The 16025-nt window shown below is 52.6% G+C and overlaps 1 protein-coding gene across 3 annotated transcripts; it reads right to left on the reverse strand.

Annotated features, from left to right (window-relative positions):
- Positions 1-4979: 4979 nt before the first annotated feature.
- SELENBP1 (selenium binding protein 1) lies at positions 4980-15776 on the reverse strand. Of its 3 annotated transcripts, XM_074318683.2 has the most exons (13): positions 13711-13818; positions 13440-13569; positions 11341-11397; positions 11049-11161; positions 10641-10826; positions 9824-9944; positions 7449-7631; positions 7003-7181; positions 6489-6567; positions 6271-6392; positions 5881-5973; positions 5603-5721; positions 4980-5401 (listed from the first exon to the last, which is right to left on the reverse strand). In XM_074318683.2, exons 3-13 carry the CDS (start codon positions 11393-11395, stop codon positions 5239-5241), a joined length of 1413 nt encoding a protein of 470 aa, XP_074174784.1. In that variant the 5' UTR covers positions 11396-11397; positions 13440-13569; positions 13711-13818; the 3' UTR covers positions 4980-5238. The 3 variants fall into 3 exon arrangements, with proteins under 3 accessions (XP_074174784.1, XP_019595599.2, XP_019595598.2); XM_019740040.3 differs by lacking the exons at positions 13440-13569; positions 13711-13818 and adding an exon at positions 15637-15776; XM_019740039.3 differs by lacking the exon at positions 13440-13569 and having other exon boundaries at positions 13711-13829.
- Between the last annotated feature and the right edge of the window lie 249 nt (positions 15777-16025).

The raw sequence follows: 16025 nt of genomic DNA on the forward strand, positions 1-16025 counted from the left end.
AAACGGACTCTCTGTCCTCATTAATGGAGGCCTGGAAACCTCAACAAGCTGTAATAAATAAGATGAATTATAAGCCAAAATGCTGTTAGTGTTCCCTAGTTTGCTGTGCGTAGTTTATTTCCTTCCAAAGAGTTGCTAATGCATTTGCACCCCCATAGTTCTGCACTCAGTGAACACTAGAATTTTTGGTTGCCTCCCCCAGAGGGTGCTGGATGCCCACACCGAATTTTTCACTCTCAGAGCACTTTGTACTGAATAGGTCATAGGTTCTAAACCCTCTTACCGGTAATTAAGGCTTCTTAAGGTCATGAATCAGATGAAAGCCAATGAATTGTGAAAATTAATAAAGGAAATCTCAACTAAAATTGGAGTCAGGAAGGTCTCTAGAGGGAGCTCTCACACCCTGTCACTCTTCTCAGTCACCTCAACCTGGAAGAGACTACCTTGTCATCTACAGAAAGGTGTTTCTACTTTACTACCCGGCAGGAGGAAGGGAGGTTTTCTTCTTGCCCACCAACAAGCCCAGCCAGTGGAAAAAAAGAGCAGCTCAGCCAATGAGAACCTGTTGTTACCCTCAACTCTTACTTTCCTCCAATGAACTTCCACTTGTATTTTCTAATGAGTCCTCGCCCCATCCTCTTTCCTATAAAAGACTTCCATTTTTTATAACTCCTCTGCATATCTTTTTTTTTTCTAGGTGATTTTCTAGGTGAGATGCTGCTGATTCAGGAATTGTTTCATAAAGCCAAGTAGATTTACTCAGCTGAATTTTGTTTTTTAACAGAACCCTCTGCCATGAACATGCACATACAGACCAAGTTTTGCATCTAATTTCAGAGGTCGTGGACTAACAGCATTTTGAATGGGTACATTTTGTTTGCCCAGCGGCTATGTTGTGCCCACAACTATATTTGCAGCCCTGACTTCTAGTGTGTTCTCCAGTCTCATCAATGTGCTTTTGTAAAGACAACGGCAGTGCTCCCTGATCGATCTCATCACCTTCACCATTTGTAGCCTTCACTTCCCTTCTACCAGCAGTTTCTGTGGGTTCTGGCAGAATTGCAGAGTTGGGGGAATAAGGATATACTGGCAAGAAGGTTTTCTTTTTTCTTTATTTTCTTTTTTATTTTTTTAAATTAAAGTGTATTGGGGTGACAATTGTTAGTCGAGTTACGGAGATTTCAAGAAGGTTTTCTAATAACAGCTAACATCTATTCAGTGTTTACTGTGTGTCAGACACCATACTAAATGCTAAACACCTCATTTAATGCTCCCACCAGCTCTGGGAAGTAAATACTATTCTCCTCTCCATTCTGCGGATGAGGAAACACATATGGAGAGGCGAAAGGACTTGTTCACAGTTACATACGTAGTAAGTGTTGGAATCAGGATCTGGAGGAAGGCAGTCTGCCTTCAGAGCCCATTCTTTTGAACACTGTTCCAGGTATACATATTTGTAGATGCTAATGTTACGAGAGAACAGACCCTTCTCAGCGCGGTGTCCAGGTTCTTGGCGTCTCGGGCAAAGAATTGAACGAGACACAGAAATACAGTGGTGAAAGTGCAATTTATTAGGAGCGAAAGTAGACTCCAAAGGGATAGGAGCAGCGCCAAAAAACACCGTGGCTCAAGAGGCATCTACTGATGAGGACTTGGAGTTTTTATTTCCTTCTCTTCTAAAATGGGCTACTCCTCTCTGGGTGTGGGGGTCTCTTGATTGACACTTATGATTGACAGGAGACTATTACCTCATCTTTTTATTTATTATTTTATTGGACCCTAGAGAAAGACCACATTTTTTTTTTTTTTTTTAAGATTTTTATTGGGGAAGGGGAACAGGACGTTTGTTTTTTTTTTTTTTTTTAAGATTTTATTGGGGAAGGGGAACAGGACTTTACTGGGGAACAGTGTGTACTTCCAGGACTTTTTTCCAAGTCAAGTTGTTGTCCTTTCAGTCTTAGTTGTGGAGGGCGCAGCTCAGCTCCAGGTCCAGTTGCCATTGCTAGTTGCAGGGGGCTCAGCCCATCATCCCTTGCAGGAGTCAACCTTGTGGTTGAAAGCCCTGGCTCCAACCAACTGAGCCATCTGGCCACCCGGGAGCTCAGCGGCAGCTCATTGACTTCATTCTAGTTGCGGAGGGTGCAGCTCGCTGGCCCATGTGGGAATCGAACGGACATCCCCGTTGCCGAGGGCTCGTGCTCTAACCAACTGAGCCACCGGTCAGCCCTACCTCATCTTTTCAGATTGTGCATGTTCCCTCCCAGAATTCAGTCTGTTATAATGATAGTAATGAACTTCCGGGCATGTGCATGATATTCTAATGATGGTATAATGAGGCTAAGGTGAGATGAAGGTTGTTGTAGCCTTTACTGTGCAAGTGTGAGTGACCAGTCTAACCTAGTTAAGTAGTTTGTGTCTTCCAGTGTCTTCACAGCGGTTAATGGTTATGGTAGATAAGGGGAAAATGTGGTCATAGAGGGGAGGTTTCTGGGTGGTCACTCTTCGTAGGCCGTTTTGAAAGTGTAGGAATATTTGGAGACCCCATTCCTGTCTCTATCTGCCTCCCTTATTTCCCCCCGAGAGGCGTGATCCCCGTAAATCTCCATGGGAAGTTGAGGGACAGGAGGTCTCTTCTTCTGTATCTGCTTCCTGCTGAATGTGGTCATTGTCCCTACCTATAGGGGATTCACGGAACTCTCGCCCCATCTGATCTTAGATAAGAGGGAGGGGTCTCAAGATCTGCCTGGAAGACCGCGTTGACCTCTTTGGTCGGGATGTACCGGAAGCCTTTCTTGGGCATCAGTTGTATTCTGATGGCCCCTAGATGAGGAGGTAGATTTTAGTTAATAGATTAAAAGCTCTGGCCCAAGGAGCAGGACTCAAAGCTACTGACGCAGGGCAACTACGTGATGGAAAGTCCATTCAGCTGCATGGAGTCCGTAGCTTTTTCCTCTGGTTTAACTAGTTATTCAGGTGTTGTTGTTCACCCAGGAGCTGGGCCCAGAACAGCCTGGAAAGAATGCTGGGCCACAATGATTGTAATCAACACGCATAAATCACAAGCTTCTGGGTAATTATCTGAAGCAGGGGGTAGGAGACATCCTATGATTCAGGCTAGGAGCAATCTTTTGTTTATGATTAAGAATTTGATTTAAAAGTGATTAGGACCAAGGATTAGGGAGCTAAGAAACTAGGGAAAAGGAGACTTAAAATTCCTATAGGGAGGGGGCTCTCCTGTATCACTAATATACAAGGATGGGTATAAACTGATGGAAAGGTACTCCAAACATCACTGTTGGGCCCGAAGGGGAATATAGAGCACTTTGACTAGAAAAGGAGTTTGGGGTAAATTATGTTAACTTAGGAATTTGCAGGTGGCAGGACATAATTAGAAGCTTTAGCAAACGGACAAAAAGTATGATAGTTATGAAAAGGAGATTATTTTGACAGCATTAAAGAAAGGCGAGGTTGAGTGGGTGAAAAGGCTGGAGATGGGAAAAACAGACAACTGTTCATTTATGCCAGGTATTGTGCTAAGAGCTGGGTATACAGTGCTGAGCCAGGTGTGGTAGTCCTTGCCCGGAAGGTAATAATAAAAAAGGCCTGATAAGCATCATTAAAATAACAGCAAATATTTATATAGAGCTTTATATGTGCTGAGGATTGTTCAAAGGGTCTCATAGATGTTACCTTTTATCTCATAGCAACTCTATCAGATAAGTATTATGGTTTTCCCCATTTTACAGATGAGGAGATGGAGGCATTGAAAGGTTAATAATTTGCCCAACATTAAATAATGAGCGATGGAGCCAGGAGCTAAACCCAGGCTTTCAGGATTCAGAATTTGCTCTCAGAAACCATTATATGATAAAGCATTATATGATGGTATATATGACTCCTGAATCCTCGCAAGCACCTCCTTTATAATCTTTTATTCATTCACGCATACTCTGTGCTGATGTCCCAGCTGGGTGCTATGAGTAAGCTGGGAGTTTCAATTCCATGACATATGTTCGCGCTGAGTTAAGAGCAGGAGGCCCCTAACCTGGAGAGGACAGGGAAGGAGGCTTTGCAAAAGGCTGTGACAACCTGGTCCAGATGGCAGGTAAGGCAGGAGGAGGGCATTAGGGTTCAAGTTGAGGAAGAGGGTTCAGGAGCATGATCAAAAGACCTCAAAGGGAAAGAAAGTGTGATTAGTTCTTGGGGGGGGGGGCTGGCAACCTTGGGGATCTGGGCGGCTCCAATGTTTAAAACAAAGAGACCTTTGAGGAAAACAGGTAAGAAGGGTGGTTAATGCCTGTATGCTGCCTGGTCTTACCTTCGGTAGAGAATAAAGGAGTCAATAGAATTACCACTTGGTTGCTGTCTCAGGTTCCTGAACCTTCCATCTCATACCTTTTATGAAGAATTAAAGAGTAGCAGAGGGAAAGGAGACATTTCTGACTTGGGCCAAGTTCTGAAACACTGTCCAGGAGAGGAGACAAGTGTGCCAGGGCCTGGTCTGTTGACTGGGTTCACGTTGATGTCAGCCCTCCTGCATGGTGACGATCCGGTCGCCCAGGTAGGAGGTGAAACACCTAACGTCCCACAACTGTGTGTCTCACTGGCAGTGGAAATAGATTACACTGTCTGCTTCAGGGGTGTAGGGTGTCTCCTGTGTGTGAGGGGCCATGACACCGTCCTGGGGTGGTGGGATTTTCGGTTCGTTAAAAGAAAGCGCGGAATAAAAAAAAAAAAGTTTAGAAACAGCAATTGATGTTCTCTGTCCCCAGTTGTCCTTGTGACACCGCATGGAAAATCTTTAGGTTCTGTCTGGCCATAAAAGTGAGATTTCAGCCCCATTAGCATCGTGTTGGAATCACTGGTATGAACTAGGCTCCGTAACCCCGAGTCCTCTTTAGGACTTTCCCGTGCAAGACACAAAGGGTCAGCAGAAGAGGGGTCACAGGCCCCATCCCCCAAAGACAAGGCGACCTAAGGAACAGGTCCACCAGTTTATTTCATGATGCAATATTTCCCAAGAGCTCACGTAAAACAGAACAGTGAACAACACGTGACAGTTGTCAGTAAATGGAGCCCCCTCTCACTATATTTCAGCAGCCTCAGCTTGGCTCTGGTAGGATGGTGGCAGAGAAACAGGGAGAGAGAGAGAGACAGAGAGAGAGAGAGAGAGAGAGAGAGAGAGAGAGAGAGAGAGAGAGAGCAGTGGAGCCAGGTCTCTGCGGAAGTGAGGGCGCTTCAGAGCCAGATGTCAGAGCTGCAGTCGCCCCCAGGGTAGCGGAGCTCATGGGCCAGGGCTGGGCCGAGGGGCTCCTTGCCAAAGTCCACCAGGAAGTTGGGGTTCAAGGTCAGCCCTCCCTTTACTGTGTCTACATCAATCTGCAGCATAACGGAGCCTTCCCTGGGGGTAGACACAAGGGGAGAAGAGCGAGGTCAGAGGGGTGTCCCTTTCCCCAGGACTGTGTGGGCACAGACGTGGGGGGCTCCTGTGGACTGGGCAGGGGCTGTGTGTTGGGGCAGGTGGGGTGCCCGAGGAGTCTTCAGAAAGCCGATGCCCGCCAGGAGAGGAGGGCCCGGGAGGGGAGGGCTGTGTGCTCCTCACCTGATGAGATCAGGGTAAAACTGCTTGTCCCAGGCACTGTACAGCGATGTGGTGACGTAGAGACGCTTGCCGTCCAGGCTAAGCTGGATCATCTGAGGGCCTCCGGCCACCTGTTTCCCCTTGGGAAAGCCAGGGGTCAGTCCCCAGGGCAACACACGGACCCCAGGAGGGGCTCAGGGGACCATGGGAGCCCGAAGAGCATGCTCAGACGCTGCCCTCCCCCTCTACCCTTCTCCAGCCTGGACTGAGGGCACCCAGGACCTGGGGGAGATCCTCACCTTGACCACCAGGGGCTCTGGCTGGGAACTTAGCTCCTGGTCGTCCAGCACTTGCACGGGGCCATCCTTGACGATGCTGCCCCCCAGGAAAAGCTGAGTGGGAAAGGGCAGAGAATGAAGGAGAACAAGGGTGGGAGGGGAGGCCAGGGCAGGAAGAGCAGCCTGCATTGGCCAGGACCCTCACCCTCCCTCCCGTTCCCACGTGTTCCCAGGGCAGGAGAAGGCTCCCCACCATTCTGGCCTACACCATCCCTCAGCCCCCCCCCCCCCCCGTTTTTGCCTTTTCTGCACCTCCCTGATTCTCCCCCAGCCCCTTCACACCCTCTCCCTCATGCAGCCTCTCATCTTTGCCTCCCTCCCTCCCTGGCTCCATCCTGTTAGGGGGCTCACCTGTCCCGTGAGGCGGGGCCTCTGCGGGTCAGAGACGTCATACTGCCGAATGTCCCCATGCAGCCAGTTGCTGAAGTAGAGGAAGTGGTCGTCCAGGGACAGCAGGATGTCAGTGATCAGGCCTGGGGTGGAGGTGGGGGGCAGTTCAGAGGCTTTAAGCACCCCTGAGCCCAGGCGAATAGCAACCTTCTGATCCCCACCCTCCCCTGGGCACGCACCTGGCATTTCAGGCAGCATCCAGCCCTTCACTTTCTTGGGGGGCACCTGGATCACCTTCTCTGCTGACCAAGTGCCATCCTGCATGGGGTCAGGAGGCAGAGAGGTGAGCCTGTCAGAGCTGAGGGTGGTGGCGGGTCTGGGTCCGCCAGGGCCTACTGTCTACAGGGAGACTGGATACAGGGCCTCCGTGCCACTAGGGTGTAGTTCTGATGCAGGCCCCCAAAGGCAGGGACACGTCCGCTTTAGCTTTGCCTTCCCAGCACCTACACAGCCCCTCACACAAAGCATCCACAGTATCTTCCGAATGAATGAATAAGGCCAGTTAGAGTTACGGCGGAAGTAGCTGAGCACGGACAGCAGAGAGGCAGGCGTGTGGCCCTGGGGAATCTGGGCTGAGGGAGCCCAGCAGAGGCACCGGGTCACCCCAGGGAGAGGGGAGTGTCATGACCACAGAGGCCTGGCCTGGCATGCTGACAGGACTGCTGGGGGTCAGAGCCAGAGGCTGCATGTCACCTCATTCTTGAAGAAGCGCTGGATGGTGGAGCTGAGGGCACAGCCCACAAACCCCTGGGCAGCATCTGGGTTGTGCAGGAAGCGGATCTCCAGGGGAATGAGTCCATCCTGTAATGGCAGGGTCTGCACGATCTCATGGCGTTGCCAGTCCCACACGTATAAGTGGCTTCCATACAGTCCTGTGTGGCGCGGGGGGCAGTGGAAGAGCTCAGGATTGGAGGCAGGAGGCCATGGGCAATGGCTGGGGCCCAGGACAGGGCGGAGGTTGGAAATGGGTTGGAGGGACCAGAAGGATGCTGGAGGAAGTGAGAGCACTCAACACATCCTCAACCCTCACTCAAGTGTCTGGGTCCACACAAGGGAGGGGAGAGGGCCGCAGAGTGCATTTGGGAGCAGAGAGGGGTGTGTGTGCCCAGGCTCCCGCCCGCCCATGGGGATGTTCTCACCTGCCTCTACATCAGCGGGGTTGAAGCCATCTCTTAAAACATTGGGTGCTGCCCATTCAGTGCTGATCATGACATTGTGTCGAGGCTGGTACCAGAAGTCATAGCCCAAAGGCGCAGCTCCCCCAGGCTGCTCCCACGTGCCCTTCACCTCAAACGTCTCTCCATCCAGCAGCACGAAACCCCCTGAGAAGGGTAGGAAGTAGGGTGGCAGTAGAGTGTCTCACCCCCGGCCATGCCCAGGAGGCCCCAAGTCCATTGCTGGTGCCCCTCCTACCATTGGGTTTGTTAGCTCCTTAAATGCAAGTGTCCAATGGGCCCCATCCAGACCGTCAGGTAGGAAGTGGGGACTTTTTCTGGTTCCCCTGCCTCCCATCAACTTCCTTCCCCTCTCTGACCTCAAGGGAAAATTTCTCCCATGGAGCCAAGAGGTCTCCATTGAGCCAAGAGTTCTGGGACCCAGCATCCTGTGCGTCTCTCACTTCCGGTGTGGGATTGCTGCCAGAGCCTAAGCTCCATTCTGCTCACTGCATTTTTTTATTTATAGAGCTGACAGGTTATATTTATTCATAATTCAACATGGATGCCCATTATGTTTTTCCCTCATGCTGAGTATGACACCTTGACACTTCTTTGCAAATACAAGTCAATGTCTACTCCTATGTGTTATGAAATCTAGGAATGCCACACTCCTCCAATCTCCTAGAAAAAGCAGTTAAATACCGTATTTCCTGAAAATAAGACCTAGTCAGACAATCAGCTCTAAAGCGTCTTTTGGAGGAAAAATTAATATAAGACCCAGTCTTATTTTACTATAATATAAGACCAGGTCTATAATATGATATGATATGATATGATATGATATGATATGATATGATATGATATGATACAATATAATAAATATAATATATTACAATACTGGGTCTTATATACCATAATATGGTATAATATAAGTCGGGTCTTATATTAATTTTTGCTTCAAAAGACTCATTCAAGGGGCGGCTGGATGGCTCAGTTGGTTAGAGAGTAAGCTCTGAACAACAGGGTTGCAGGTTCAATTCCCACATGGGCCAGTGAGCTGTTTCCCCTGCAACTAGATTGAAGACAATGAGCTGTCCCTCAGCTGCTGGAGGGGTGGCCAGATGGCTCGATTGGTTAGAGCGCGAGCTCTCAACCACAATGTTGCCGGTTAAATTCCCGCATGGGATGGTGGGCTGCGCCCCCTGCAACTAAAGATTGAAAATGACGACTGGACTTGGAACAGAGCTGCACCCTCCACTACTAGATTGAAGGACGACTTGGAACTGATGGGTTCTGGAGAAAAGCACTGTCCTCAATATTTCCCAATAAAAAATTAAAAAAAAGAAAAAAAGAAAAAAAAGGGTAGGCCCAGTGGCTCAGGCAGTTGGAGCTCCGTGCGCCTAACTCCGAAGGCTGCTGGTTGGATTCCCACATGGGCCAGTGGGCTCTCAACCACAAGGTTGCCGGTTCAATTCCTCGAGTCCCACAAGGGATGGTGGGCTGCGCTCTCTGCAACTAACAATGGCAACTGGACCTGGAACTGAGCTGCGCCTTCCACAACTAAGATTGAAAGGACAACTTGACTTGGAAAAAAGTGCTGGAAGTACCCACTGTTCCCCAATAAAGTCCTGTTCCCCTTCCCCAATAAAATCTTTAAAGAAAAAAAAAGAAAAGACGCATTAGAGCTGATTATCTGGTTAGGTCTTATTTTAGGGGAAACACGGTACAATCTACGGCAGTTACGTTAACTGGATGACCTTGTCTGATATCTCATCCCAACATTGGACGACGGGTTCCGATGAGATAAGTAAAACTTGGAGAGAAGCCGCAGAGCGTGGTGATAGGACATGGATTCTGGGGTCAGACTGCTGGGTTTGAATTCCATTTCTGTGACTCACTAGCTGTACAAGTTTAGGTAAGTTATTTAACCAACCTGTGCCCCGCTTTCTAATCAGAATAGCACCCATCTCCTAGGTTAGGTCTGTCATGTAATAGACACTTTATAAGTGTCAGCTCTGGTCATCCCATAAAAGAAATAGCAAATGTGTAGAGTAAGGACCCCAAGGATTGTGAGATTTGCTCATGAATTCACAAAGGCTGATACTAAATGTGTGTGTTTCCTGGGGCCCTATCTGTGCTCACATGGCCCACAGCTGCCTATAACTTTTAAGGGATTTCATCAGTGAAATCTTCATAGAAACAACTGAGACAACTAGAGTCAAGTAAAGAATTGACTCGACTCTAGTTTAAATACTGGATGAGACCCAACCCCTTGGTTTTCCCTGGAAGGTCATTCCCTCCCTTCTGCTGCTTGGGACCAGCTCCCCCACAGATGTGCCTACAGAGCAGGCAGGTACCTTTGCCATTGCCCTTGGGGTCTCCCAGGCTGCTGATCATCACCTCCCCACTGGGCAGGCAGTGGCTGGTGTGAAGGTAGCCCAGGTTACACTTGGTGTGGATGTTCTTGGGATCAATGACCTGGAGAAGGGTAAGGAATGGCATCAGGTCTTCCAGGGCTGGGACCCCCACTCCCTACTCCTCCACTTCCCCACTTCCATCTGCTAACCCTGTCCCCTTTCCCCTCAAACATGGACACAATTATCCCTGTGGGAATTGGGCAAGATGCAAGCTGGTCACTGCTGCAGAGCAGTTTGGGAGAGTCAGAGTCACGGCTGCCGCCCCAGGCAGAAAGCACTGACTACTCTCTGCCACGGTCTGTCCCCTATGTGACCATAAGCTCCTCCTGGGCTGGGCTGATGCTAGTGTCAACTTTGTCTCCCAGCAGCCAGCGGTGAGTGCTGGCCGAAGAGGGTGCTCGGTGAAGTGATGAAAGGAAGGTGGGGGTCCCGCGTAAGGGGAGCCCTGGGCTCCTAACTGGCTGGGAAAAATGGCCCCTTCCCCACTCAGAGTGAAAACAAGAACAGCCCCCTCCACCCCCCCACCTCCAGTACCCAGCCCAGGTGCTGGATGGTGACTACCCAGAATGCCACCTGGTGGTGACTACCCAGAATGCCACCTGGATGATGACCACCCAATATGCCTCCCTGGTAACTGTCCTCTAGTCCCTGCTTCGGAGCCCAGACCCTGCCCAACAGCTGGAGGCAGCTGACCTAGGCATGGCTTCCTGCCCATTGGCTGCCCAGGGTGCTGGGTCCACGAGGGCAAAGAACATACCTTGTGCAACTTGGGGGCGCGGGGCTCAGTGCCCACGTCTACCACATAGATGCGGGAGGAGATGAGCGCGGGCAGCACGAGCTTGGTGCGGGCCTTGGTGATGTCCCCGTAGCAGCTACTGCATGTGTTCCAGCCTGAGTGATGCAGCTCGTCCTTCAGGTGGGGCATGGGCAGACGGTGGATGACCTGAAATGGGAAAGGAGCATCATGGGAAAGGTCCATGGTGCTCACCCAGACCACTTGTGAGAAAGCTGCCCACGGGACCCACTCTGGCTTTCAGCAGCCTCCTACAACCGGCACCTCCACACCCAGGAAGGGTGCAGAAGGATGGAGCTGGGGAAGGGCAGCCCCAGGGCCAGTGCCAGAGGGCAGGTTGCAGGCCACTCAGCTGCCCGAGTGTCACCTCACCTGGCTATACTGGGGAGACTTGGGGTCCACGTCCACTGTGGCTAGATAATCCGGGGCCTCAATGCCGGTGTTTCGGTAAATACAGGGCAGGTAGATAATCTCCTCCCTGGGTCCTGGGGGTAGAAAGCAGGCAGTGGGCAAGGCGGGGTGGAGAGGAATGGCAGGGTCAGCGCTGGGTTTGCCTGAGGGTGGAGTCAGAATTTGAGGTTCCCCCCAGCTGTGCCACCAGTAGAGGGCGCCTGGTCTCAGAGGCCCTTCCCAGGGTGCTGGGTCTCAGACATCAAGCACTTACCTTTCATGGCCTCAAGAGGGGTGGAGTACCCGGGTCCACACTCCCCACATTTCATAGCTGTGGAAATAATGAGGCCTGTTAGCTGGTTCCGCTCGTGAGGGTGAAGGTGGCTTTGCTGCAGGCTGCAGACACCCCCGCCCGGGGCCAAGGCAGGTGCGCTGTCCCAGGTCCCTCCCACCATCCTCCCTGCCCCTCAAAGCCCTGACAGAGTGTGCTTGTGGCGGGAAGCACTGTGGAGATGTGACCCGAAGGCGGATGGACACTCAACAGGACGCAGGGGAAGGCAGGAGAAGGGCCCCTACACCAGAGGTGGGTGGTGCAGTGGTTGTGACACACGTGGGTCCCCATCCCAGCTGGTCACTGATGAACCATGGGGGCTGGGCACATCACTTAACCTGCCCGGTCCCAGTTTCCACATCACCTGTGAAAGGGGGGTAATAAGAATGCCACTGTGGGCTTTTATGAGAAGGAACCAAGAAGGTGCCGGCACGTGTGCAGCTCAGTGCTTGCTGCGGCAGCCAGGAAACCCTGCTGTGTGTGTGTGGGGAGCGGCCAAGTGCAGAGCCAGACAGCTCCCTTCACTGAGAGCTGTCTATCCAGGGACTGGGGCACTTCCTGCTTTTCTCCCTCTGGGTCCTGACCCAGGCTGCTGGCCAGAGCCGAGGGTCTGGTAGGAGATAGGAGGCTGAAGTTCAAGGCTGCAGGGCTGACAGCCCCTGGATGTCCTTAGACCAGTTCCCACCCCTGGGTGGGCTCCACTTCCATTATCTGTAAAGCAGGGTGTTTGGCCCAACTCTGGAGAGCGCAGAGGCCCACCCACCAGAGCTGTAGTAGTGGCTGGCTCTCCTGTTCCCTGAAGGCTCAGAAGAGCAGCCTGACTGCACTGGGAAGTCAGCTGCTGAGGAGGGCGGCCAGGAGCAGGAATCTGGGTTTGGGGCCTGACCAGGAGGGAGGGGTGAGGAAAGACACGGAGGGAGCTGCAGGGGAAGGAAATCCCGGACTGGAAGTCACAGGACTGGGCACTCCAACTGGTCCAGTTCCAGGCCAGTCTAGCCAGTTTTCTGACAGGCGGGGGGAGGGGGGGCGCACGTGGGGAGCCAGGAGTAGCCAGGGTGCAGCCTGCACTGCTGCCTGGGCCCAGGCCCTCAGACAGGGAGCAGGCCCCCTACTCTCTGCAGCCAAGGACTTCAGAGGCTGCACGCAGCATCAGCATTTTAGAATCCAAAGATCTGCTTTCAAGCTCCAGGTTTGAGATCTACTCTCCATTTTCTCTCTTTCACTTGACCTTCTCTAGGTGGCTAGAAGATCAAATAAGACAATGTGTGCAGGAGTACTTTTGCAAAGGAGGAGGAAGTGTATAAATACAGGTAGGGCCCTGCCAGAAAGGAAGGATCCCAGGCAGTACTGGAGGCCCAGAATGGGGGTGAGGGCCGAGACTGGGTGAGAGGAAGGTCCACCATAGGAATTCAGGAGCCTTGCTCTGCTGCACAAGCTGTGGCAGGGCTTTGCAGGGGCGGTGAGGGGGCAGGGAAGGAGGGGCTGCACACTGACTGGCAAGGAGAGTCAGCACTCCAGACGGGAACACAGGGGCAAAACTGTGCAAAGCCAACGGGCCCCGAGAGAAGTGGGGTGTGAAGGAGGTGGCTCCCCCTGTACCATCTTGCCCCCACCCCCAGCCTCCCACCCCTGTGCTGTGAGCATCAGTCCTCTTTCTGGAGAAGAACCTCCTCTCAAGCATCTAGGCAAGGTCTCTGAGCCTCTGGTTTGAGGTGAATCCAGGGAAAATGTTCCCAGCGCCAGGCTGGCTGCTGGGCATTCGTCCTGCCCATCCAAGGGGACAGGAACCTCAACATTCCAACCAGACCCAGACTCCTCAGATATCCATTCCCACCAATGGGATAACAGCAGGACTTTGGGACTGAGAGGGTGGGAGGCATTGCAACAGGCCGCAGCGAAAGTGTGGGCTCCCTGATTCCCCCCACAGAGTGACTGGTGATTGGGGCATCACATGGAAGGCCTGAGTTTCCTACTCTCTGCCAGGGGCTGAGGCAGGGTTGTGACAGCCAGCGACATAGAGGTTCTACCCAAGTATCCCGTACCTGATTTTCTGAGCTGCAGAAAAGCACAGTGACCCCAGGCTGCAGCTGGGGAGCTGGCAGGAGCCCAGGGTCATCCTTGCCAGCAGACTCTCTAGCTTCCTTCCCAGGAACCTTCAGAACTCGGGCTAAGCTGAGAAATATATAGGTGGTGGCAGCGCTTCATGCCCTAACCAGCTCCCACCTCCATCCCCACCCAGATTTCTTCACTTTCTGTAGGGGGCGGCAAAAGGCGGCAGTGTGAGGTTGTGGGGGTCTGAAGCCCCCTCCTTACCCATGTTGCTCGCTGGTACACTTTGGTCCTGCCGGTCTGCCAGGGGAGGTGAGAAGGGAAGCTGAGCTGGTGGCAGAGGCAGGCAGAGCCTGGGAGGCTGTGCCAGGGAGGGGCAAAGGGAAGGAATTTATATGACCAGTGGGGGTGGGCGGGGCTGGAGGAGGGCCAGGGCTGCAGCCCAGGGTGAATGAGGAAGGGCAGCTGGCCAGGAAACTCACATGGCCTGGGCGGCTGCTGTTTGAGCTCTGGGGGGTATGTGTACGCATGCAAGTGTGTGTGTGCAGGCGTGTGTGTGCCATGCACGTGCAGGCCTGTGCTGTGCATGTTCACGCATGTCTTTCGTGGGTTCCTGGGCATGTGTGAGTGTGTCTGTGCTGCTCCCGTTGGTCCACCTCTGTTGCCCGTGTGCTGCTTCTGTGTATGAGGCCACACAAGTATGCATTTATGTCTGTGTGTGAAAACCTGGGCTGTGTGTGTGTGAGGGTACCTGTGTGTGTCCTGTGTGCCTTTGTGAAGTGTGCCCACCAGGATATGTAGCCTGTGTGGGTGTGTGCATACGTGCCAGTGTGGGTTTCTGTGAGTGTGTGAGCGTCACGCACATGTTCCTGGCCATCCACACGCTCATCTGTGTACTTGGAGCTGTCTCGTGGCATTTAGGGGGACCCAGGGCGGTGGGCCTGTTTGCTCCTATGGCCACAGCCAGCTAGGCTCTCCCTGATGTTATCCCAGACCTGCTCCAACAGGCACCGCCCTACCCTGCCAAACCCTGCAAACCCATGTGTTCCTGCCACAGCTGCCCGACAGGAAGCAGGACTGGCTAGAATGTCCAGATTCCACTTTCTCAGGCCCATTCATTTCCCCTGAGCTTTGACATGGAAGGAAATTCCTCAGTGTCCAATTGTTACCCCCTCATCCTCAGGGGGCACGGGGACGGAGCCTCCCCATCATGTCCCAGCCTGGTTTGTCCCCAGGGTTGAGGAGCCCAGCAGATGCCACCGTCCTTAGCTGACCTATGACAAGTCACAAAACTCTCAGGGTCTTCTCCTATCCAGGAGGGAGTCCTCCAGCTGGAGGATTCATGACGGCCAGAAGGCTGGGCCTGTTAGCATAGTGTCCCAGGGACATGAAATGGCCCCCAGGCAAACGACAACTGCTTGCTAAGAACCCAAGCAGGGTTGAGGCTCCATCTGTGAGCTGTCTCTGGGGCTGCCCTCCTCCAGAGAAGCTGGGGTTTGAAGGGCTGGACAAGGGAACCCCCCTAAATTGGTCTCCATCCTGACGCCTAGGTTCCTTTTTCCCTCAAAGGTGGCTGCCTGACAGGGTAACTCCTGCCCCACTCTTCTAGAAAACCGCTGACTCTGTGTCTACAAAGCCATTTTCATCTCCTTGGCGTGACATTTTTATTGGATAGTGAAAGGGATAAAGTGTGGGCTTGAGATTTCCAGGAGAAACAGCCAGGGGGTTTCCAAAGCAGGTGGAGGGGAGGAGAGTAGAATTGGTCCTCGGTGTGAAGGGGGTCTGTCCTGCTGGGTCCCGTGGTGAGGGGTCATGTGCCCCAAAGGAAGATCCTCAGAGGCTGCCCAAGGCAGGGTGCTCCCTTATCCCCACGTCGCTCACCGCCCTTGGCCCTTTCCCATGTCTGCACCCTCCCCATTGCATGTCAGCCTGGCATGGTGTGTGTGTGTGTGTGTGGGGGACTGCCCCCCATGGCCGCCTGTGAAGGCTGCTTCTTCCCCTTTACCTGCTTCCTGTCTCCTGGCTGCCCCCACCTACCCTGCCCTCACCCTGTCCCCCACCCCAACACCACCCCACCCCCATTCCTCTTCTCCTGAGAGCTCCACCCCCTACCTGCCCTCCATGCTCCTGCTTCCTGGGTACAACAGCCCAACAGCCAAGGTCTGAAAGAAGAAGAAACATCATCCCCACCCTCTTAGCAGAAGCTCTTGAGTGTTTCACTCCAACAATGTGGTTATTTGGCTTGTTCTAGAGTCTGTCACGGACGGCAGCTTCTTTCCTGCCCCGTGTGTGTCCTGGCTCGTCTCTGGCTGCTCCATGGCACCCTGACCTCAGGATCTGACTGCAGAGCTCCGTTTTCTGGTCGCCCTATGCTCTCTTCTATTTGTTTTGCTCCTGTTTGTTTTGGTGGGGAGGGAGTGGGGTGGCCCCAAATCAGAAAGAGGGTGTCATGTCTTGTTTGTGGAAGTCTCGGGACAGACTTGCTGTGAAATGGGGACAGGAGTGAAGAAGCAGACTGAGCGGTGAAGTCTTCATGGGGGACATGGGAGGAGGGGTGGAGCCCCCCGTGCGGTAGAAAA

Source organism: Rhinolophus sinicus, chromosome 7 (assembly GCF_057876585.1).
Source record: "Rhinolophus sinicus isolate RSI-liver-muscle chromosome 7, RSI-T2T, whole genome shotgun sequence".
Lineage (NCBI taxonomy): Eukaryota > Metazoa > Chordata > Mammalia > Chiroptera > Rhinolophidae > Rhinolophus > Rhinolophus sinicus.